This window comes from Physella acuta, unplaced genomic scaffold (assembly GCF_028476545.2).
Source record: "Physella acuta isolate Inbredline_101_S28 unplaced genomic scaffold, ASM2847654v3 ptg000432l, whole genome shotgun sequence".
NCBI lineage: Eukaryota > Metazoa > Mollusca > Gastropoda > Physidae > Physella > Physella acuta.
Genome location: NW_026731951.1, coordinates 178,490 through 198,814, shown reverse-complemented (window position 1 = coordinate 198,814; position 20,325 = coordinate 178,490). Strand labels below are relative to the sequence as shown.

General features: G+C 32.3%; 1 protein-coding gene across 1 annotated transcript in view; it reads left to right on the top strand.

Moving 5' to 3' along the window:
• The window catches only part of LOC131942909 (uncharacterized), a 28,238-nt gene that overhangs the window by 3,664 nt on the left and 4,249 nt on the right, over positions 1-20,325 (top strand). Inside the window, exons 5-10 of the mRNA XM_059302875.1 lie at positions 3,508-3,696; positions 14,570-14,785; positions 14,874-15,077; positions 15,316-15,459; positions 16,136-16,270; positions 20,097-20,231. Coding sequence (XP_059158858.1) covers positions 3,508-3,696; positions 14,570-14,785; positions 14,874-15,077; positions 15,316-15,459; positions 16,136-16,270; positions 20,097-20,231 — 1,023 coding nt within the window. The remainder of the gene's footprint in view (positions 1-3,507; positions 3,697-14,569; positions 14,786-14,873; positions 15,078-15,315; positions 15,460-16,135; positions 16,271-20,096; positions 20,232-20,325) is intronic.

Below are 20,325 nucleotides of genomic sequence, written 5' to 3'. Positions count from 1 at the left end.
TTTTTGTGACCGAACGAAAGGATATTTTTGAAAACTTTCTTCGACAATATTGGTCTAAATTATGGCAGGAATCGATTGGTAAATGTTTCAAGTCGCTAAGTGGTCTGGTTGCCGAGATATGGAGAAAAAACTGCATTTGTTCGAGGTTTTTTGGCTTTTCCGGGTAATCCAGGAAGGAATTCCGGGCATTTTTTTGGCCCACAATCATCCTTGAAACTTGCTTAACATATTTGCTTTTGGAACTAGTCCTCGATATTGCTTCGTTGAGGAGGAGATACCACTTAAAGCTGCGGACACACATCCATCCATCCATCCATACATCCATCCATACATCCATTCATCCAGAAATGACGCATTATTAAACGCAATTTTTCTTTTTTTGAAATTGCGCTAAAACATTAATGTTCAAAACACGCGAACTATTTTTCAAAAATGTGAATGGGTCTTCAAGTTCGTAACGTAAAACTATTGTTTTTATTGGATCATCAACGCAAACATAACGTTTACGTTTCTTTGCTTGCAGGTACATCGTTTTGATCACACCTCTCTAATACTATGTGATCATGCATTGTGTGAACTCTTGCTCGACATGTTCGAACTTCACATTTCCAAATCTCATTGCCTGTAGCTCCACTTATGGTTTTTATAAACTTAAGTTAAATTCACCAGAAACTAATGTCCTAAAACCTTTCTGCTAGGCAACGAATGAAGCCATAGCTTACTAAGCACCACCAATACTGATTTGTTTGCAAGCACACTACGACATACTTAGCTCCGCTATGACCGCTGTCGTTTGAATAAGCATTTGTCACTTGATCACTAAATCTAAAAAGCACGTTTGTATTCCATGTCAACAACATTATGGAAGGAATCTCGTCAACTCGCTGGTGTCCATTACCAGTAAAGAGGTGTAAGATCAATGCAGTAATCTAACCCATATCTTATCATTATGTTAAAAATGATCTTTGAATAACACAAAAGCAGGAGCTAATTAAAAATGAATGATCTGAACTGCTAGACATGTTCTACCTATTAGATTTAGTTTTTCTATTTGTTTGAAAAGCGTGATTTTATACCAGTTCTGATTTTAAAAATTTCATTATTGTTGTAATGCGAGCTCTTGGACAGGGTCGATGCTGGACGTTGAACAATATAGGAGGACGATCCAAAAACGAATACAGAACGACGATACGATATTTCTATAATTTTATTACATCAAGTTTACACGACTACTAAATCAACGGCAGACACAGGACGAAGACTTCCTAACACAATAACAACAAGACTAAGACTGACTTCAACTATCTTCCTAACAACCAACACATACTCTCCTATGTCAGTTCCTTATTTCTTTTATCACGCATTCAGAATCTTTCATTAATACCGCTACACACATACTCTCAAACCATCAACATCTTTATTGAACACATTCAACTACACTCATACTTTCAAACCATCAACATCTCTATTAGTACAAGGCATGCTGCCCAGCTTCGCTTAGGCTTTCGAAAACATTGAGAATTTGAATGCTTAATTAATTCACCCGAGGGTCGGTCTACGACCTTAGGAGTTATGAAGAGGTTCCTACGTGGACATTTTTCCGACATTTTTTTTCGATTTATAGCTCATATAAAGCGCCGGTCAGTCGAGGTCAGTTTTTACCCCCTCATCGTAGACTTTTCGGCCAACCGGCCTCCGTGTTTTGTCGCCCCAAGGCAAGATCCTGCCAAATTTGAAGCGCCTGCGTAGCTGGGAAGTGCCCTATCGGGCACCCGACAACTTTGCTTTATATATTATAGAGATTAGCAAATTGCATAGATAAACAAAGATTTCAATAAAGTAATTAAGGCCTGAAATACTTTAGTATAAAAATGTATTATTTGAATAGATTCTAGATCTGAGAAGGGCAGTGGCGTAGCGAGGTCGGGTGTCACCCGGTGCGGCACTTAATGGTGTCACCCCCACAGAGGCGTAGCGACCCTTCCCGGGGACAAACTTCCAAATTTTCGATTTGCATCCCCCTCAAACTTTCGATTCGCACCCACCCCCTCAAGTTTTCGGACTTGCACCCCCCCCCTCAAACTTTCGATTTGCACCCCCCTCAAGGTTTTCTCTATATATTTTTGCTATTTTTTTGACTTGGTGTCACCCCCCTAAATTCTGTCACCCGGTGCGATCCGCACCCCCCGCCCCCCCCTCGCTACGCCACTGAGGTAGGGTCTACATCTGTGTAAGTCTAGTTTTTCCATAGATCTAGATCATCTAGATCTAGAATCTCTAAATCTAGAATCCTAATAGAATTTTTTGTTTAGTTTAGCCCGAGCAAAATTGTATTGTATAAATTTATAGCGTACGTAGATCTAAATAAATTTTAATGAAATAGTTCATTTCTTTTTATTCTAAACATGGCAGATGACGTCATTAGTTAATGTATAAACATTAGTGACGTCACTGGTTTATGCATTCTTTTTCACAACTATAAATGCTTTTCTTGTTGCATAATTAAAACTGTTTCTCTACATTCGAATACGCCTTTATTTTTTATTTTTCATCTTTAAATAATATTGTGGTTATACCAAAAACATCTAACATATTATTTTCAACAAAAGTCCGTATAAAGGTATTCATATATCGCTGCCGATTCTGACGTGATATCCGGCGAAAATATTTTGCGGACAGACAGAGAGAGAGAGAGAGAGAGAGAGAGAGAGAGAGAGAAGTGCGCACATGGGCTATTATATATGAGGATTAACCCAGTTCAACCACACACATACTCTCGAACAAATGCATTACACTAAAGTCCATTCACAACAATTATCAGTAATTATTTTACCATTTATGATGACTATATATTTAATTCTGATTGTAGACAACACATATTTCTAAATACCAATTGTGTTAAGCTATTATATTACAATTTACATACTAAAGTAATTATTGATCTGTTTTGACACTTACAATTAAATTTGTAGAAATAAACATAAATATATTTACATTAAGATAGTGATCATATCCTCTAGTTCGCTTGTCTAGAAATCATCATGTTAAATTGTTTTTTTTTTCAATGATTACAAAACAGATTGTTTTGCGTTCATTGTTTTCGTTTGATTGTGTGTATATTTTGTTTTTTGTTATTAGAGTGATAAATTGTTTTGTTTTGAAGGCTTACATTGTGTGTTGTATGTTTTTTCTTATTTCTTCAGTGTACTACTTTCGATATTTTTTTTACATCATAGTGAAGCAACGACATAAGCTAGTATATATATATATATATATATATATATATATATATATATATATATATATATATATTGACGGAAAATAATTGAACCTACCCCATTAGACGATTTTGCTACGGTACTGTCCACTATACACCGTGTATGTTAGTATGTTATTAAAGAACAACACATTTTAGATGACTAGTCAACCTTTTTATTTCATAGAATAAATTTGACTTATAATTATTGTTTTACAAGGTGATAATAATCTTTTTTCTGTTTATGCTAGAATCACTAGAAAATGTCCAAGTTTCGTTTGTCAAAGAGACCGGAGAAAGCATCCCATGTAATAGGATGGAAGTGGTTAAATTCTCTCTTAAGGCCACTGAAATCTTATGCCAATCAAACGTGTTGGTAAAGGAAGTTTTCATAGACTTGAAATCAGAAAAAATGGTTTGCTCTGTTCACATCAACGGTGGTAAATATTTAAATTTCCTATTTTCATGCTTATTTATGTTAGGTAGGTTAATGAAAAAATGTTTAGTAAAAATTATATTAAGTTGTTCGACTTATGTTAAAAAGTTTTTTTACGCTCTTCATAATAATTGTCTCACATTTCTTGAATGTTTTCGTAGTTTGTTTATGTACACAGTGACGGATTAAAGAGGTTGGGGAGGGGGGGGGGGGGAGGGCTACAGTCAAGGTCCCCCGATTTTCAGTGGCCTCCGAATTTCCTTTTTCAATCATAGTAAATTTCTCTACAATGCAAAATTGTTTCGTTTTATTTTTACTATACAAACAATGCTTTAATATTTGAATCACAATCTTATTTCATTTTTTTCATAATATCATACACGAGTACATAAATTAGTATAAATACCAGCTGTCATCATCTTCTCACCAGACACTGTTTACATAAAGCCCACTATACTTAAAATAAGTAGTCCGATCGCTTATGACAATAAAAGGGGTTGATTTTTGTAATAGATTGAGATAATTGTGAGGTCAAGGGAACTCACTCTTCTGTATTAGTATTATATTTATATTGTTATCTTGAGTGATGTCCCTTGTGCATTGTACTTCCTTCCTCTCTGGTTATCAACATGTAGTTAGACCCAATAAACGTTTATATACAACCACATGCTTCTGTCGTCAATCCATCACATTTTGGCGACGAGGATAAATAATCCACTAGAAAGAGCACCTACTTACGCAAAAAAGAGGTTTGCTAGAGCATATTAGCTAAGTATTTCTAGAATAATGGCGCTGTATGGCCAAATAAAAGAATTTGATTCGAATTATGAAATCATTCAAGATTACCTAGATAGGTTAAGCTTTTACCTTGAAGCTAACGACGTGACGATAGAAGCCAAAAAGAGAGCTGTTTTGTTAACAGTCATAGGGCCTCAACAATTTAGGCTACTAAAGGACTTATGCGCACCAGCTAGTCTAACTACCAAGAGCTTTAACGAGCTGAGCAAATTGCTAACAGACCACCATGCGCCTACCCTATCAAAGTTTCTATGTCGAGCTAGATTTGACAGTAGGACTCGTCAACCAAACGAGTCAATATCAGAATATGTTGCTGCTTTACGTCATTTAAGTGAATTTTGTGAATTCGGCGACACGCTGTCTGACAGACTATGTGAAAGGTTTGTGACAGGTGTAAACAGCCCTGATATTCAAAGAAAGTTGCTGCTCGAGTCAGATCTAACATTAGAAAAAGCAATACAACTTGCAACTTCATTCCAGCAGTCATCAGATGCGGCGAAATCTCTTACGCCTTCAGGGATCCATGCAGTAAACAGCAGGTTAGTCAATAAACATCAACCCCATCAGAGCATTCCAACTTATGCTAAACAGCCTGCTCGTTCAAATCCTAGATCTAAATCTAGTAATAATTATCAAAAATGTCATCGATGCAAAGGTCCCCATGCATCTCATCGGTGCAAGTTCAAGTCTGCAACTTGTTATAAGTGCGGTAAGCAAGGTCACATTGCCAAGGCCTGCTTTGCAAAGTCTTCGTCTGTTGCTAAATCTAGCCAGTCAAGACAGTACCGCAACCAAAGGCAGCACTATGTTAACTCTCACCAAGACTACCTAACCCAACCAATGAACCACTCTACCTGTGAAAATGCTCAAACTGATTCGCAGCCGGATTTCAACCTGTTCTCTGTGAAATCAATAAGTCATGCTCCCATCAATGTACCAGTTTATATCAACGGTAAGAGCATCAGCTTCCAACTTGACACTGGAGCATCTCTAACAGTCATAACAAAGAAAGATTTTGACGCTGTCACAGGAGGATCAGTGCCTCTACAGCCATGTCACAAGTGCCTAACAACATACACTGGTGACAACGTTCCGGTAATAGGAGAGTGTATGGTTCATGTAAGTTATAATGGTCAAAGTGTTAAACTTCCTCTTCTTGTGGTTGAAGGAAATGGACCACCATTACTAGGTAGGAACTGGTTAAGTAATCTTAAGTTAAATTGGGAGAGTATATGTTCATTGAACAATACAAAATAATCTAGTCTTACTTCAATAGATAAAGTAATATCTGAAAATAAAAGTGTTTTTGGCAATTCAGGTTTACTAAATGATAGAACAGTGAAGATAAGCATTAAAGACACAAATCCAAGATACTGCAAAGCTAGAGTTCCACCTTATGCAATGAGGAATAAGATTGAAAATGAGCTAAGTAGATTGGAATCTAATGGCATCATAAAGAAGGTAGACTATTCCGATTGGGCAACGCCCATTGTGCCAGTGTTAAAGAAGGATGGTTCTATAAGAATTTGTGGAGACTATAAAACTACACTGAATAAGCAAATAGAGCTAAATAGGTACCCTATACCTAACATTGAGGAAATTTCTTTGAATTTGGCAGGAGGAGACAAATTCACTGAATTAGACTTTAGTCATGCTTACACTCAACTAGAACTGCATCCAGATTCAAAAGTCTATACGACAATAAACACTCATAAAGGACTCTACCAATATGAAAGACTATGTTTTGGCATATCATCCAGCCCTGGAATTTTCCAAGCTGTCATGGACAGTATTTTTAAGGATATTCCAAATGTTTGTGTGTACTTTGACAATGTGTACATAACTGGTAAGAATGACACTGAACATCTTGAAACACTTGATAAAGTATTGAAAGTAGTTGGTGAAAAAGGTTTAAAGATAAACAAAGATAAATGTCAATTCATGTTGACAGAAATTAGTTTTCTTGGTTATATATTGAGCAAACAAGGCATCAGACCTCAACCTGAGAAAACAAAAGCCATTAAAGAAGCACCCAAACCTGAAAATACCCAACAACTAAGAGCTTTTTTGGGCTTGATAAATTACTATGCAAAGTTCATAGGGAATCTGTCTGGTAAACTATCACCACTGTACAAGCTGCTACAGAAAAATGCAACTTGGCACTGGGGTAAACAACAAGATACTGCTTTTAATACAGCAAAAGAGGCTTTGTCTTCTGACACCTTACTAACTCACTATGACCCAGGGAAAAGACTTATATTAACATGTGATGCTTCACCAGATGGTGTAGGAGCAGTCTTGTCCCACATGGATGAGAAGGATGACAGACCCATTGCTTTTGCCAGTAGATCTTTGAACCAGGCTGAGAAAAATTATTCTCAGTTAGATAGGGAAGGCTTAGGCATCATTTTTGGTGTTAAGAAATTTCATAAGTTTCTGTTTGGTAGGAAGTTCACCATCTTTACAGATCATAAACCATTGCTAGGTTTATTTGGAGAAAACAAAACCCTACCTGAGCATGCCTCACCAAGAATTCAAAGATGGGCTATCACACTAACTGCATACAATTATGAATTGAAATACAAACCTGGATCTGAGAATAGTGCAGATAGTCTTAGTAGATTACCTTTAAAAAACCAAAGCCTTAGCTATATACCAGAAGATGTATTTGTTCTCTTCACTATCATGGATAACTCCAATATAGATGTGAATGATGTTAAAAGAGAAACACAAAAAGATGAGTGCTTAATAAAAGTATATGAGTACTGTAAGAATGGTTGGCCTGAAGAGTCTGTGAATGATGACTTAAGGCCATATTAAATAAGAAATAAAAACCTTTGTGAAGATAATATAAAAGATGGAGAAGATGCAGTCCATTATCAGTCAGAGTTGCCTAAACAAAGTATTTGTAACTAAATAAATGATTATGGTGATATGGCAATTTCAAATGTTTTAAAGAGAATACATTAGTAAGAAGGAATGTGATCATCAAACAACTTTGCTAACATCATTAGCACTTACAGAAACTAAAAGGGTAACATCAAAAGTAAATACCAAACAGAAGAAGCTAAATGTGACAATGAAAGAGTAAACAGGTTATTAGCCAAATACCGCACAACTCCTCATATAACAACAGATGTTGCACCATGCGAATTGCTATGTGGTAGGAAAATTAAAACTCATCTTGACCTACTACATCCAACTGTTCAAAGGTCTGTTTCCCAACATCAACATACACAAAAAGTAAATCATGACAAAACATCCATTGAAGAGAATTTGGTGTTAATGATAATGTGTATCTAAGAAATTATGGGAGAAAGGAAAAATGGATACCAGGTCAAATTGTTCAATGTACAGGACCTGTGTCTTATAAAGTAAAAACAAATGATGGACTTATTGTCCGTAGACATGCAGACCAGTTAAAAATAACTTGTGCAGATAATAAGTGTGAATCTATCAATCCCACCAAACCTGATCAGTTCACACCAACTCAGTTTGTTCCACAACCAAGTTCTGTTGATATGAGTGAACCAAGTTGTCTGGAGTCAGAAAATGTAAATTCTGGAGTTAATGATTTAAATCCTAGACCTCCTGAGATAGAGAATCCAAATGGTCAGAATATTGAGTCACCAAATCAAAAGCCACTGAGAAGGTCAAACAGGACAATCAAGGTCCCAAATAAGTTAGACCTATGATTTTAAAGGTCAAAAGGACTTTGACATCATTGTTTTGTATCTTGATTATGTTGTAGCATATTGTGCATTGTTTGTAAGGATGTAATCTACCATAGTGTTCATGTTACAATATAATTGGTGATTTTAGGATACTATCAATTGTTCTATTGAGAGATGTGTTATTGTGTTCTAAGGGTAAAGGGATGTAATAGATTGAGATAATTGTGAGGTCAAGGGAACTCACTCTTCTGTATTAGTATTATATTTATATTGTTATCTTGAGTGATGTCCCTTGTGCATTGTACTTCCTTCCTCTCTGGTTATCAACATGTAGTTAGACCCAATAAACGTTTATATACAACCACATGCTTCTGTCGTCAATCCATCACAATTTTAGAGTTAAAAAACACAAACAGTGGCCAAATTCTGGCAAATGAGTTTATGAGTGACACCTCTGAAATATGTAGAGCAATTGAAAGTTATCAGACCGTCTTTTCTTACCCGCTACGCTACTAAGAAAAGTATGAAAGATGCTTTACATTTTGGTTATTGGAAGAGATGTTTCGGATAGTTGTTGTTTTTTAGATATATATATATATATATATTTAGATCTTGTAATTTTGGATAAAAACTCCATAGATTCATTTCTTAGTTGTCCATTCGTGCCAGGTGGTCATAGGAAATATTTAGTTGATCTCAGCAAATGAAAAGACATTCTGATCAGTTTTATGTCTAATATCTAGATCTATGCCTAGCCTTTTTTTTTGTTTTAAAAGAGGTAGGCCTACCCATCAGAGTTGGGTTTTGAGCTTGGGATTAGAGCTCAGTACTTTTGGGTTAACAGTCGTGCAATCTACCACCTAAAGCAAACTTGTAATTGTTAAAAAACAAAATAGACGACAAACCGTTAGGCCTAATTAATTAATTTATTTGGCGACTAGGATACATTTATCTTGAGAATATAAGAAATCATCAGTTTATGGAACAAGTACTTTTAACGATTGTTGATGGATTTCGACTTCATATGGGAAGCAGTGTTTCTTCCAGACTTTTTCCTCCGGGGGGCACTTGAAATTTTCGGGGGGGGGGGGGGGGCGGTAGACTTTCTTCGGGGGGGGGGGGGGGAGGGCGGACACTGTTAAAAATATATATTTTCTATATAAATTATATAAATTTCATATCGTTCGGGGGGGGGGGGGGGGCGGTAAAATTGCCTGGAAGAAACTCTGATGGGAAGGGTGTGGAGAGTGAGGGTCATTGTGGACTTCACAATCAAAATATGTATTGTTTGTAACAAAAACAATACGGCATAAGCTATGCAAACATATACGGCAGTTCTTGTATTATTTTAACCCAACTCAATGGGCAATTATGTCACGGCAGTCATACTTAGGCCCTATAATATGGTAATCGACAATTAGACCTACATTAGATCAAAACATAAATATAGGAAATGAGCCCGGTGTAGAAAATAACTGTTTGGACTGATTCGGTGGTCGGAGACTTCTGTAGGTCTAAAGAAAACAGCCAATTATTAAGTACTGCTAACACAGGTGGATCTCGCCTCTCGGTTTTTTTGTAACTGTATGTGTGGTGGTGGTGGTGAAAGGGGGGGGGGGATGGGGGGGATAGGCTAAGTATAATCTAGCTAAAGCTAAATTAGCAAATTGGTTAGGCTGTTTATATCCACTTGGTTGCTCATTGAACATAATTGACATCTTTTTAAATTAGCATTTTTGTAAATATCCTTGTCGAATGTTCCTATCAGTTATAATAATCCATTAGTATCTTAAATAACATACTGATTATATATATATATATATATATATATATATATATATATATATATATATATATATATATATATACATATATACCTATATATAAATATGTGTGTGAGTAGGGGAAGAGTGGGTGAAAAGTCATAGCAAGTTTTTGCCTTGAAGAACATAATTTTTCTTTCCTTCATGAAGAAAAGTATCGTTTTTAGTCGTTTACCCTGCTTGGAGTTCGCTTCCGGTTTAATTTTCTGAACCAGAACTAAGTACACAACCATATGTACTTGTTTTTATCGTCAAAGTGGGAGATTCAATTAACGAAATCAAGTAAGCGTGCTTGCATCTTTCGTTATTTTTGTGTTTTCATGCAGTGTTTATTTCTCAACCTATAATAACGTAAGTCTGGATTAAGTGTTTGTACATTTGAGAAATTGATTTGAAAGTGTGGATCACTTTGTATGATAACCCCCTGCTGGGGTGAAAGGTCATAGGCCATGGAGTGAAAAGTCACACTGTTTTTTGGGTGTGAATTTTTACTCCGGTCATTAAAATAGAAGACTACAAAACATGGAAAATATCTTTTTCATTTTTCTTTCTGGAATTACCACATGAACTCAATATATTCCCCTAGCATGTATACAGTGCATACAATAATAATAGGCAAGTCAATGTAAAGCTATGTAAAGCTGAACAAAACATCGACAACATTGAGAAGGCAACATTGGTTACAGCACACAGAAGAAGTGCATCTTCTCAGATGAGCAAGAACAGTTTTGCTGGACTACATCCTTGAAGCCAAACTACGTTTCTTCCCGTGTCCACAATAAAATATGCTTAAAATTAATATTTTACTGTTTCAATTCAAATTTATGTACATTTTGTAATAATTCTTGATTATTAAGGGAAATTATTTTCAATATAAAAAAAATGTTTTTGGGATCAAATAGATTTAACATATAACATTTGAAAATTGATACTTTTCACCCCGCACTGGGATAAAATGTCACAATTCCAAATCAAGATTTTGCAAGTCAGGCATGGGTATACCGTGAACAGTTTCTCGAAACGGATCTGTATACAGTTATATAAAATGTGGAACTCTATCTGGTACATTGGCATTGTTAAAGGTTCACAATTGTTGTCTCTATATCCTAATAAACCGGGAGTGATCTCCCCTAAACTTTCTCGAATATTCTTATATAAAATAACAGGGGATGGGAACTCGGGCTATAGACATGATTTTTAATCCATTTTAAATACTTAAAGTTTTAAAAATAGAATAAAATCTCGTAGACAATTATTTGCACACCAAATGAACGTCTTATAAAAAAGCGCATAATAGTGCGCAATATTATTAGTACTTTTAAAATTTACATTAGTTTTTTGAGAAATCGGAAGTAGCGTAAAGTACTACTTCCAGTCAACGGAAATTACTCAAAATTTAACAGAAGGTAGAGAATTAGATCTTTTACTTACATGTGAAATTTCATTTATCTATCTGAAATAGTACTCAAGTTATAGGCTTTTGAAAAATTCAAAGTAGGAAAAGTACCACTTCCGGTTATCGGAAATCGCTCAAAAGTTGATACGGATCTACGATTTTGATAAAATACTTATATATGAAATTTCATCAACCTAGCTGTAATGGTACTCAAGTTATCGTGTTTACACACGGACAGACAGACAGACACAAAGACACACAGACAGACACACAGACATACGGACAAGATTGCAAAATTATGTTTTTCCGTATCAGTGAGGTGTAAAACGTCGAGATTTGTAAAAATCTCGATTTTTTTTTTGCACGATTACAATACTTTCTCTATACTTCGTATATACGAGAAAGTAAAAAGTGAAATTTGTGACTTTTCATACCGTCCCCCTCTATATATATTTATATACCAGGGGCCCCCAAAAAGTTTTAGTCCAGGCATCAACAAAATTACCCGCGGGGGTACCTAAATGTTATTTTAGAATATTGCGTGCATTAGAATATTAATATATTAGAATATTTCTAAAAATAAATAATGTTTTTAAAGTTTCGTAAAATTATTTTAAAAATAATTTATGATCGACAAATTTAGTATAATTTTTAGCGCAATTTCCATTCTGGAGAATTGCGTTTATTAACCCGTCATTTCTGGATGGATGGATGGATGGATGGATGAATGTGTGTCCGCAGCTTTAAGTCGTATCTCCTCCTCAACGAAGCAATATCGATGACTAGTTCCAAAAGCAATTATGTTAAGCAAGTTACGAGAATGAACATAGGCCATAAAAATTCCGGGTTTCTTTCATGGATTTCCCAGAAAAGCCAAAAAATCTCGAAAAAAAGCAGTTTTTGGCCCATATCTCGGCAACCAGACCACTTACCGACTTGAAACATGTACCAATCGATTCCTGTCATAATTTAGAACAATATTGCCGAAGAAAGTTTTCAAAAATATTCTCTCGTTCGGTCACAAATTTTAAAATTACATAAACACCTACAAACCGATTGTTCTTCTAGCTTGAACGCACCCCAACATTATACGTCAGAGCTATTTTTAGATAACATAAGGAAATTGCGCACAAATGTCACTAGACTTTTTTAATTAACTTGTTTTTTGATAAATCAATGCGCTAAAACTATCAAGTAACACAATAAGTTTGTAAAAAAAATATAGAGTAAATAAATAATGGAAAATAAAATAATCGAGTGCCAAATAATCCATTAAAAAATAAACAGTCTTGCCCAGCGGAAACTTTTGGACCCAGCGGATCATTAGGCAGAAGAGTAGAGATTATCTATGTATCTGTCCATGTCGTTTGATATATAGTGTGACGAGTTGCACGCTAAACCACTTTTGATTTTTACTAATGCAATAGGATGTTGATGTTGATGTTCATGTTCATCGCCATTGTCATGGTCATGGTCATGGTCATGGTCATGGTCATGGTCATGGTCATGGTCATGGTCATGGTCATGGTCATGGTCATGGTCATGGTCATGGTCATGGTCATGGTCATGGTCATGGTCATGGTCATGGTCTTGGTCATGGTCATGGTCATGGTCGTAGTCATATTCATGTTCATGTTCATGTTCATGTTCATGTTCATGTTCATGTTCATGTTCATGTTCATGTTCATGTTCATGTTCATGTTCATGTTCATGTTCATGTTCATGTTCATGGTCATGGTCATGGTCATGGTCAAGGACATGGTCATGGTCATTCTCATTATTGTCATTATTGTCATTATTGTCATTGTCATTGTCATTGTCATTGTCATTGTCATTGTCATTGTCATTGTCATTGTCATTGTCATTGTCATTGTCATTGTCATTGTCATTGTCATTGTCATTGTCGTTGTCATTGTCATTGTCGTTGTCATTGTCATTGTCATTGTCATTGTCATTATCACTTTCATTTTCATTGTAATTGTCATGGAGAAAAATCATATCGCAAACTTTAGGCACCGACCTTCCGATATTAAATTGAATTTTTCATAATAAGCAACTAAATTTTATGGGGATCAGATAAAAGGTATAGTAATGCATCCTAATATATAATAGCCCATGTGCGCACTTCTCTCTCTTTCTCGCTCTCTCTCTCTTAGTCTGTCCGCAAAATATTGTCGCCGGATATCACGTCAGAATCGGCAGCGATATATGGATACCTTTATACGGACTTTTGTTGAAAATAATATGTTAGATGTTTTAAATGTATAACCACAATTTTATTTAAAGAGTAAAAATAAAAAATAAAGGCGTATTCGAATGTAGAGAAACAGTTTTAATTATGCATCAGGAAAAGCGTTTATTGTTGTGAAAAAGTGATGCATAAAACAGTGACGTCACTAATGTTTATACATTAACTAATGACGTCATCTGCCGTGTTTCGGATAAAAATAAATGAACTATTTCATTCAAATTTGGTTTAGATCTACGTACGATATAAACTTTATACAATACAATTTTGCTCGGGCTAAACTTAAAAAAAAATTCTATTAGGATTCTAGATCTAGATATTCTAGATCTAGATATTCTAGATATTCTAGATCATCTAGATCTAGAGATTCTAGATCATCTAGATCTAGAGATTTTAGATTTAGATCTAGGTGATCTAGATCTACGGAAAAACTAGACTTACACAGATGTAAACCCTACCTAGATCTAGAATCTATTCAAATAATACATTTCTATACTAAAGTATTTCAGGCCTTAATTACTTTATTGAAACTTTGTTTATCTATGCAATTTGCTAATCTGTATAATATATAAAGCAAAGTTGTCGGGTGCCTGATAGGGCACTTCCCGTCGCCGCAGGCGCTTCAAATTTGGCACGATCTTGCCTTGGGGCGACAGAACACGGGGGCCGGTTGGCCGAAAAGTCTACGATGAGGGGGTCAAAACTGACCTCGACTGACCGGCGCCTTATAGGAACCTTATAGGAACCTCTTCATAACTCCTGAGGTCGTAGATCGACCCTCGGGCGAATAGATTAAACATTCAATTCTCAATGTTTTCGAAAGCCTAAGCGAAGCTGGGCAGCATGCCTAGTTTTTACAGATAACGAAAATTTCGTAAGTTTTTTATATGTATATTAGAATGTATTGATAACAATTTTTTTTATTTGGCTATTTTTAGGTCGTAACGTAGCCATAAAACAATCAACCTGGCAATCAACAACGGAAACCTACCACGGTGTATCATATGATCCAACCAGAGCTGTAGATGGCAATACAAGTAGAAAGTTTTTCACTCACAAATCATGTTCACACACTTTGTCGGGTTCGCCAGGCGTATGGAAAGTCACATTTAGTCAGCCATGGTACTTGAACAGATATGTAATCCATAACAGAGGTACACAGCATTTTATGCCAAACTAATCTATGTAAATAAATAAATTGAAAAATAAAAGTTACATAGCAGTGTAATATTTTTTTTTCAGAGGATAACAGGGAACGGATTAAAGGATTTGTATTAAAAAGCAACAGCTCAACTGATCGGGAAGAATTCAGTTACACTGATCAAAACCCCGCCAATGACGTCGCTATATACACCATCACAACCAGACCTTCAGCCACTCCTATTTCATATGTGACCATTTCTGCTAGGGGCATATTAACGCTATGTGAGGTGGAGACCTTCAGCGGTAAGAAAAAACCAAGTAAAGTGTTCGAAGATACAATGACATTTTAAACACTTCATATAGGAAATACGAAGAACTTTTTTGAAGTTAAATGATGTTAAGACATTTTCATCGATTAGCAATGTATAATTTATATAGCTAGCAGGTTGTTAAAAATATTGCAATGGAAATTAGCACTAATTACGATTGTTTATTATTGTCTGTTTGTTAACAACCATGTTTACGATCTGCTAACATTTAGATCATTACTGCACACCTAAATCATATGGGCCCGAATGTTCCATCCCTTGCAACTGTAACGATAGAACTGAGAAATGTTTTCCCACAACAGGCGGATGTCTGTCGGGTTGTCCTGTAGGCTTTGAAGGTTACGGCTGCTCTGAAGGTGTGTTCATGATATTAAAATAACGTGTAGTGTTTCGTAATTATTGTAGCGTGACAGTTGTTGTGATAATAACTGTTGTTGGGTTTCGGCAAAATGTAAATTTAAGAACGTAAGACAATTATAAATAACTTGTAAAAAATAAGTGAGTTGATATTTTTCTGTACATTAGATTTCGAATATAAGAATCAACTTTTCCATTAAAGAGATGTGAAAATCCGGGAAGACATATTTAATATATTAAAAAAAAGTGTTGAGTACTGTCTACATGTCACAAGGAGGTACGAGGGTTGAAAATCTCATTGAAAGACGCCATTTAGACAGTGATACAAAGACAAATCATTACAAAATATTCAGAAGAAACTCGCTTTTTCAGTTCAATGATTAATGAAAGTTGATTGGTTAGTTTAGTACACATTGACAGGGGAAGTAACACCATGACGTAAAGGTGTTAACTATAAATATTAACAATAATACACAGCTGCATTTACAACAGAATGAAGAAAAAAAAACTGTTCATTGTGCACATGTGCAGTCGCTTGATGAGAGGGGGGGGGGGGGGTTGTAGCAATGTTACGATTCAATTGCTAAAAATAAAAATAAAAACTAATCTCACCAGTGAACTGTGTCCGACATGTTTTAATGGCTGTCACGCCACTGGTTTAATTGTCTTTGATAGCATGCAGTGACTCACACTACGGCGCAGGATGTGCGGAAACGTGCAATCGCAGGTGTTTAAACCAACAATGTAACAATATCGATGGTTCATGTCTGGGCTGCTCAGCTGGGTACCTAGGGGTGTTTTGTGAGCGCGGTAAGTTATCATTTATTGACATCTATGATGTTTAAAGCGGGAGAATTAAAAATGTGCTATATACATTTTATATATTCCGCCCATTTAATTTACACACAAACTCATTAATCAAATGAAAACAATAAAACATTTTAATTGTCAATATATTTGGTGTATCAAACTAGCAAGTTATACAAAACATAGTTTTGAGTTTAACTTTAAATCTAACTTTAAATCTAACTTCAGATTTAAAGTTAGATTTAAAGTTAGATTTAAAGTTAAACTCTAACGCACAAACTCATTAATCAAATGAAAACAATACAACATTTTAATAGTCGATATATTTTAAATCTAAATTTAAATCTAACTTTAAATTTAACTTTAAATCTAACTTTAAATCTAACTTTAAATTTAACTTTAAATTTAACTTTAAATCTAACTTGAAATCTAACTTGAAATCTAACTTGAAATCTAACTTGAAATCTAACTTGAAATCTAACTTGAAATCTAACTTTCAATCTAACTTTCAATCTAACTTGAAATCTAACTTTAAATCTAACTTTAAATCTAACTTTAAATCTAACTTTAAATCTAACTTTAAATCTAACTTTAAATCTAACTTTAAATCTAACTTTAAATCTAACTTTAAATCTAACTTTAAATCTAACTTTAAATCTAACTTTAAATCTAACTTTAAATCTAACTTTAAATCTAACTTTAAATCTAACTTTAAATCTAACTTTAAATCTAACTTTAAATCTAACTTTAAATCTAACTTTAAATCTAACTTTAAATCTAACTTTAAATCTAACTTTAAATCTAACTTTAAATCTAACTTTAAATCTAACTTTAAATCTAACTTTAAATCTAACTTTAAATCTAACTTTAAATCTAACTTTAAATCTAACTTTAAATCTAACTTTAAATCTAACTTTAAATCTAACTTTAAATCTAACTTTAAATCTAACTTTAAATCTAACTTTAAATCTAACTTTAAATCTAACTTTAAATCTAACTTTAAATCTAACTTTAAATCTAACTTTAAATCTAACTTTAAATCTAACTTTAAATCTAACTTTAAATCTAACTTTAAATCTAACTTTAAATCTAACTTTAAATCTAACTTTAAATCTAACTTTAAATCTAACTTTAAATCTAACTTTAAATCTAACTTTAAATCTAACTTTAAATCTAACTTTAAATCTAACTTTAAATCTAACTTTAAATCTAACTTTAAATCTAACTTTAAATCTAACTTTAAATCTAACTTTAAATCTAACTTTAAATCTAACTTTAAATCTAACTTTAAATCTAACTTTAAATATAACTTTAAATCTAACTTTAAATCTAACTTTAAATCTAACTTTAAATCTAACTTTAAATCTAACTTTAAATCTAACTTTAAATCTAACTTTAAATCTAACTTTAAATCTAACTTTAAATCTAACTTGAAATCTAACTTGAAATCTAACTTGAAATCTAACTTGAAATCTAACTTTAAATCTAACTTTAAATCTAACTTTAAATCTAACTTTAAATCTAACTTTAAATCTAACTTTAAATCTAACTTTAAATCTAACTTTAAATCTAACTTTAAATCTAACTTTAAATCTAACTTTAAATCTAACTTTAAATCTAACTTTAAATCTAACTTTAAATCTAACTTTAAATCTAACTTTAAATCTAACTTTAAATCTAACTTTAAATCTAACTTTAAATCTAACTTTAAATTTAACTTTAAATTTAACTTTAAATCTAACTTAAAATCTAACTTTAAATCTAATTTTAAATCTAACTTTAAATCTAACTTTAAATCTAACTTTAAATCTAACTTTAAATCTAACTTTAAATCTAACTTTAAATCTAACTTTAAATCTAACTTTAAATCTAACTTTAAATCTAACTTTAAATCTAACTTTAAATCTAACTTTAAATCTAACTTTAAATCTAACTTTAAATCTAACTTTAAATCTAACTTTAAATCTAACTTTAAATCTAACTTTAAATCTAACTTTAAATCTAACTTTAAATCTAACTTTAAATCTAACTTTAAATCTAACTTTAAATCTAACTTTAAATCTAACTTTAAATCTAACTTTAAATCTAACTTTAAATCTAACTTTAAATCTAACTTTAAATCTAACTTTAAATCTAACTTTAAATCTAACTTTAAATCTAACTTTAAATCTAACTTTAAATCTAACTTTAAATCTAACTTGAAATCTAACTTGAAATCTAACTTGAAATCTAACTTGAAATCTAACTTGAAATCTAACTTGAAATCTAACTTGAAATCTAACTTGAAATCTAACTTTCAATCTAACTTTCAATCTAACTTTCAATCTAACTTTAAATCTAACTTTAAATCTAACTTTAAATCTAACTTTAAATCTAACTTTAAATCTAACTTTAAATCTAACTTTAAATCTAACTTTAAATCTAACTTTAAATCTAACTTTAAATCTAACTTTAAATCTAACTTTAAATCTAACTTTAAATCTAACTTTAAATCTAACTTTAAATCTAACTTTAAATCTAACTTTAAATCTAACTTTAAATCTAACTTTAAATCTAACTTTAAATCTAACTTTAAATCTAACTTTAAATCTAACTTTAAATCTAACTTTAAATCTAACTTTAAATCTAACTTTAAATCTAACTTTAAATCTAACTTTAAATCTAACTTTAAATCTAACTTTAAATCTAACTTTAAATCTAACTTTAAATCTAACTTTAAATCTAACTTTAAATCTAACTTTAAATCTAACTTTAAATCTAACTTTAAATCTAACTTTAAATCTAACTTTAAATCTAACTTTAAATCTAACTTTAAATCTAACTTTAAATCTAACTTTAAATCTAACTTTAAATCTAACTTTAAATCTAACTTTAAATCTAACTTTAAATCTAACTTTAAATCTAACTTTAAATCTAACTTTAAATCTAACTTTAAATCTAACTTTAAATCTAACTTTAAATCTAACTTTAAATCTAACTTTAAATCTAACTTTAAATCTAACTTTAAATCTAACTTTAAATCTAACTTTAAATCTAACTTTAAATCTAACTTTAAATCTAACTTTAAATCTAACTTTAAATCTAACTTTAAATCTAACTTTAAATCTAACTTTAAATCTAACTTTAAATCTAACTTTAAATCTAACTTTAAATCTAACTTTAAATCTAACTTTAAATCTAACTTTAAATCTAACTTTAAATCTAACTTTAAATCTAACTTTAAATCTAACTTTAAATCTAACTTTAAATCTAACTTTAAATCTAACTTTAAATTTAACTTTAAATCTAACTTTAAATCTAACTTTAAATCTAACTTTAAATCTAACTTAAAATCTCACTTTAAATCTCACTTTAAATCTAACTTTAAATCTCACTTTAAATCTAACTTTAAATCTAACTTTAAATCTAACTTTAAATCTAACTTTAAATCTAACTTTAAATCTAACTTTAAATCTAACTTTAAATCTAACTTTAAATCTAACTTTAAATCTAACTTTAAATCTAACTTTAAATCTAACTTTAAATCTAACTTTAAATCTAACTTTAAATCTAACTTTAAATCTAACTTTAAATCTAACTTTAAATCTAACTTTAAATCTAACTTTAAATCTAACTTTAAATCTAACTTTAAATCTAACTTTAAATCTAACTTTAAATCTAACTTTAAATCTAACTTTAAATCTAACTTTAAATCTAACTTTAAATCTAACTTTAAATCTAACTTTAAATCTAACTTTAAATCTAACTTTAAATCTAACTTTAAATCTAACTTTAAATCTAACTTTAAATCTAACTTTAAATCTGAAGATGTCATCTTATTCCTAAACAGCCTGCGACACAACATACTATGGTATAAACTGTGCACAAAGATGCAGCACCAGCTGTAAAAATCAACAGTGTAGCAATGTTGATGGAACCTGCAATAGCTGTATTATTGGAAAACAAGGCGCCTTTTGTGATAAGGGTGAGAAAAGTTTATTTTATCTTGCGACGACTTAGTCTCGTTTTAACTCTTTCATTCCTGTACTTAGTTGGGTTCATTATTGTTCTTTAATGTT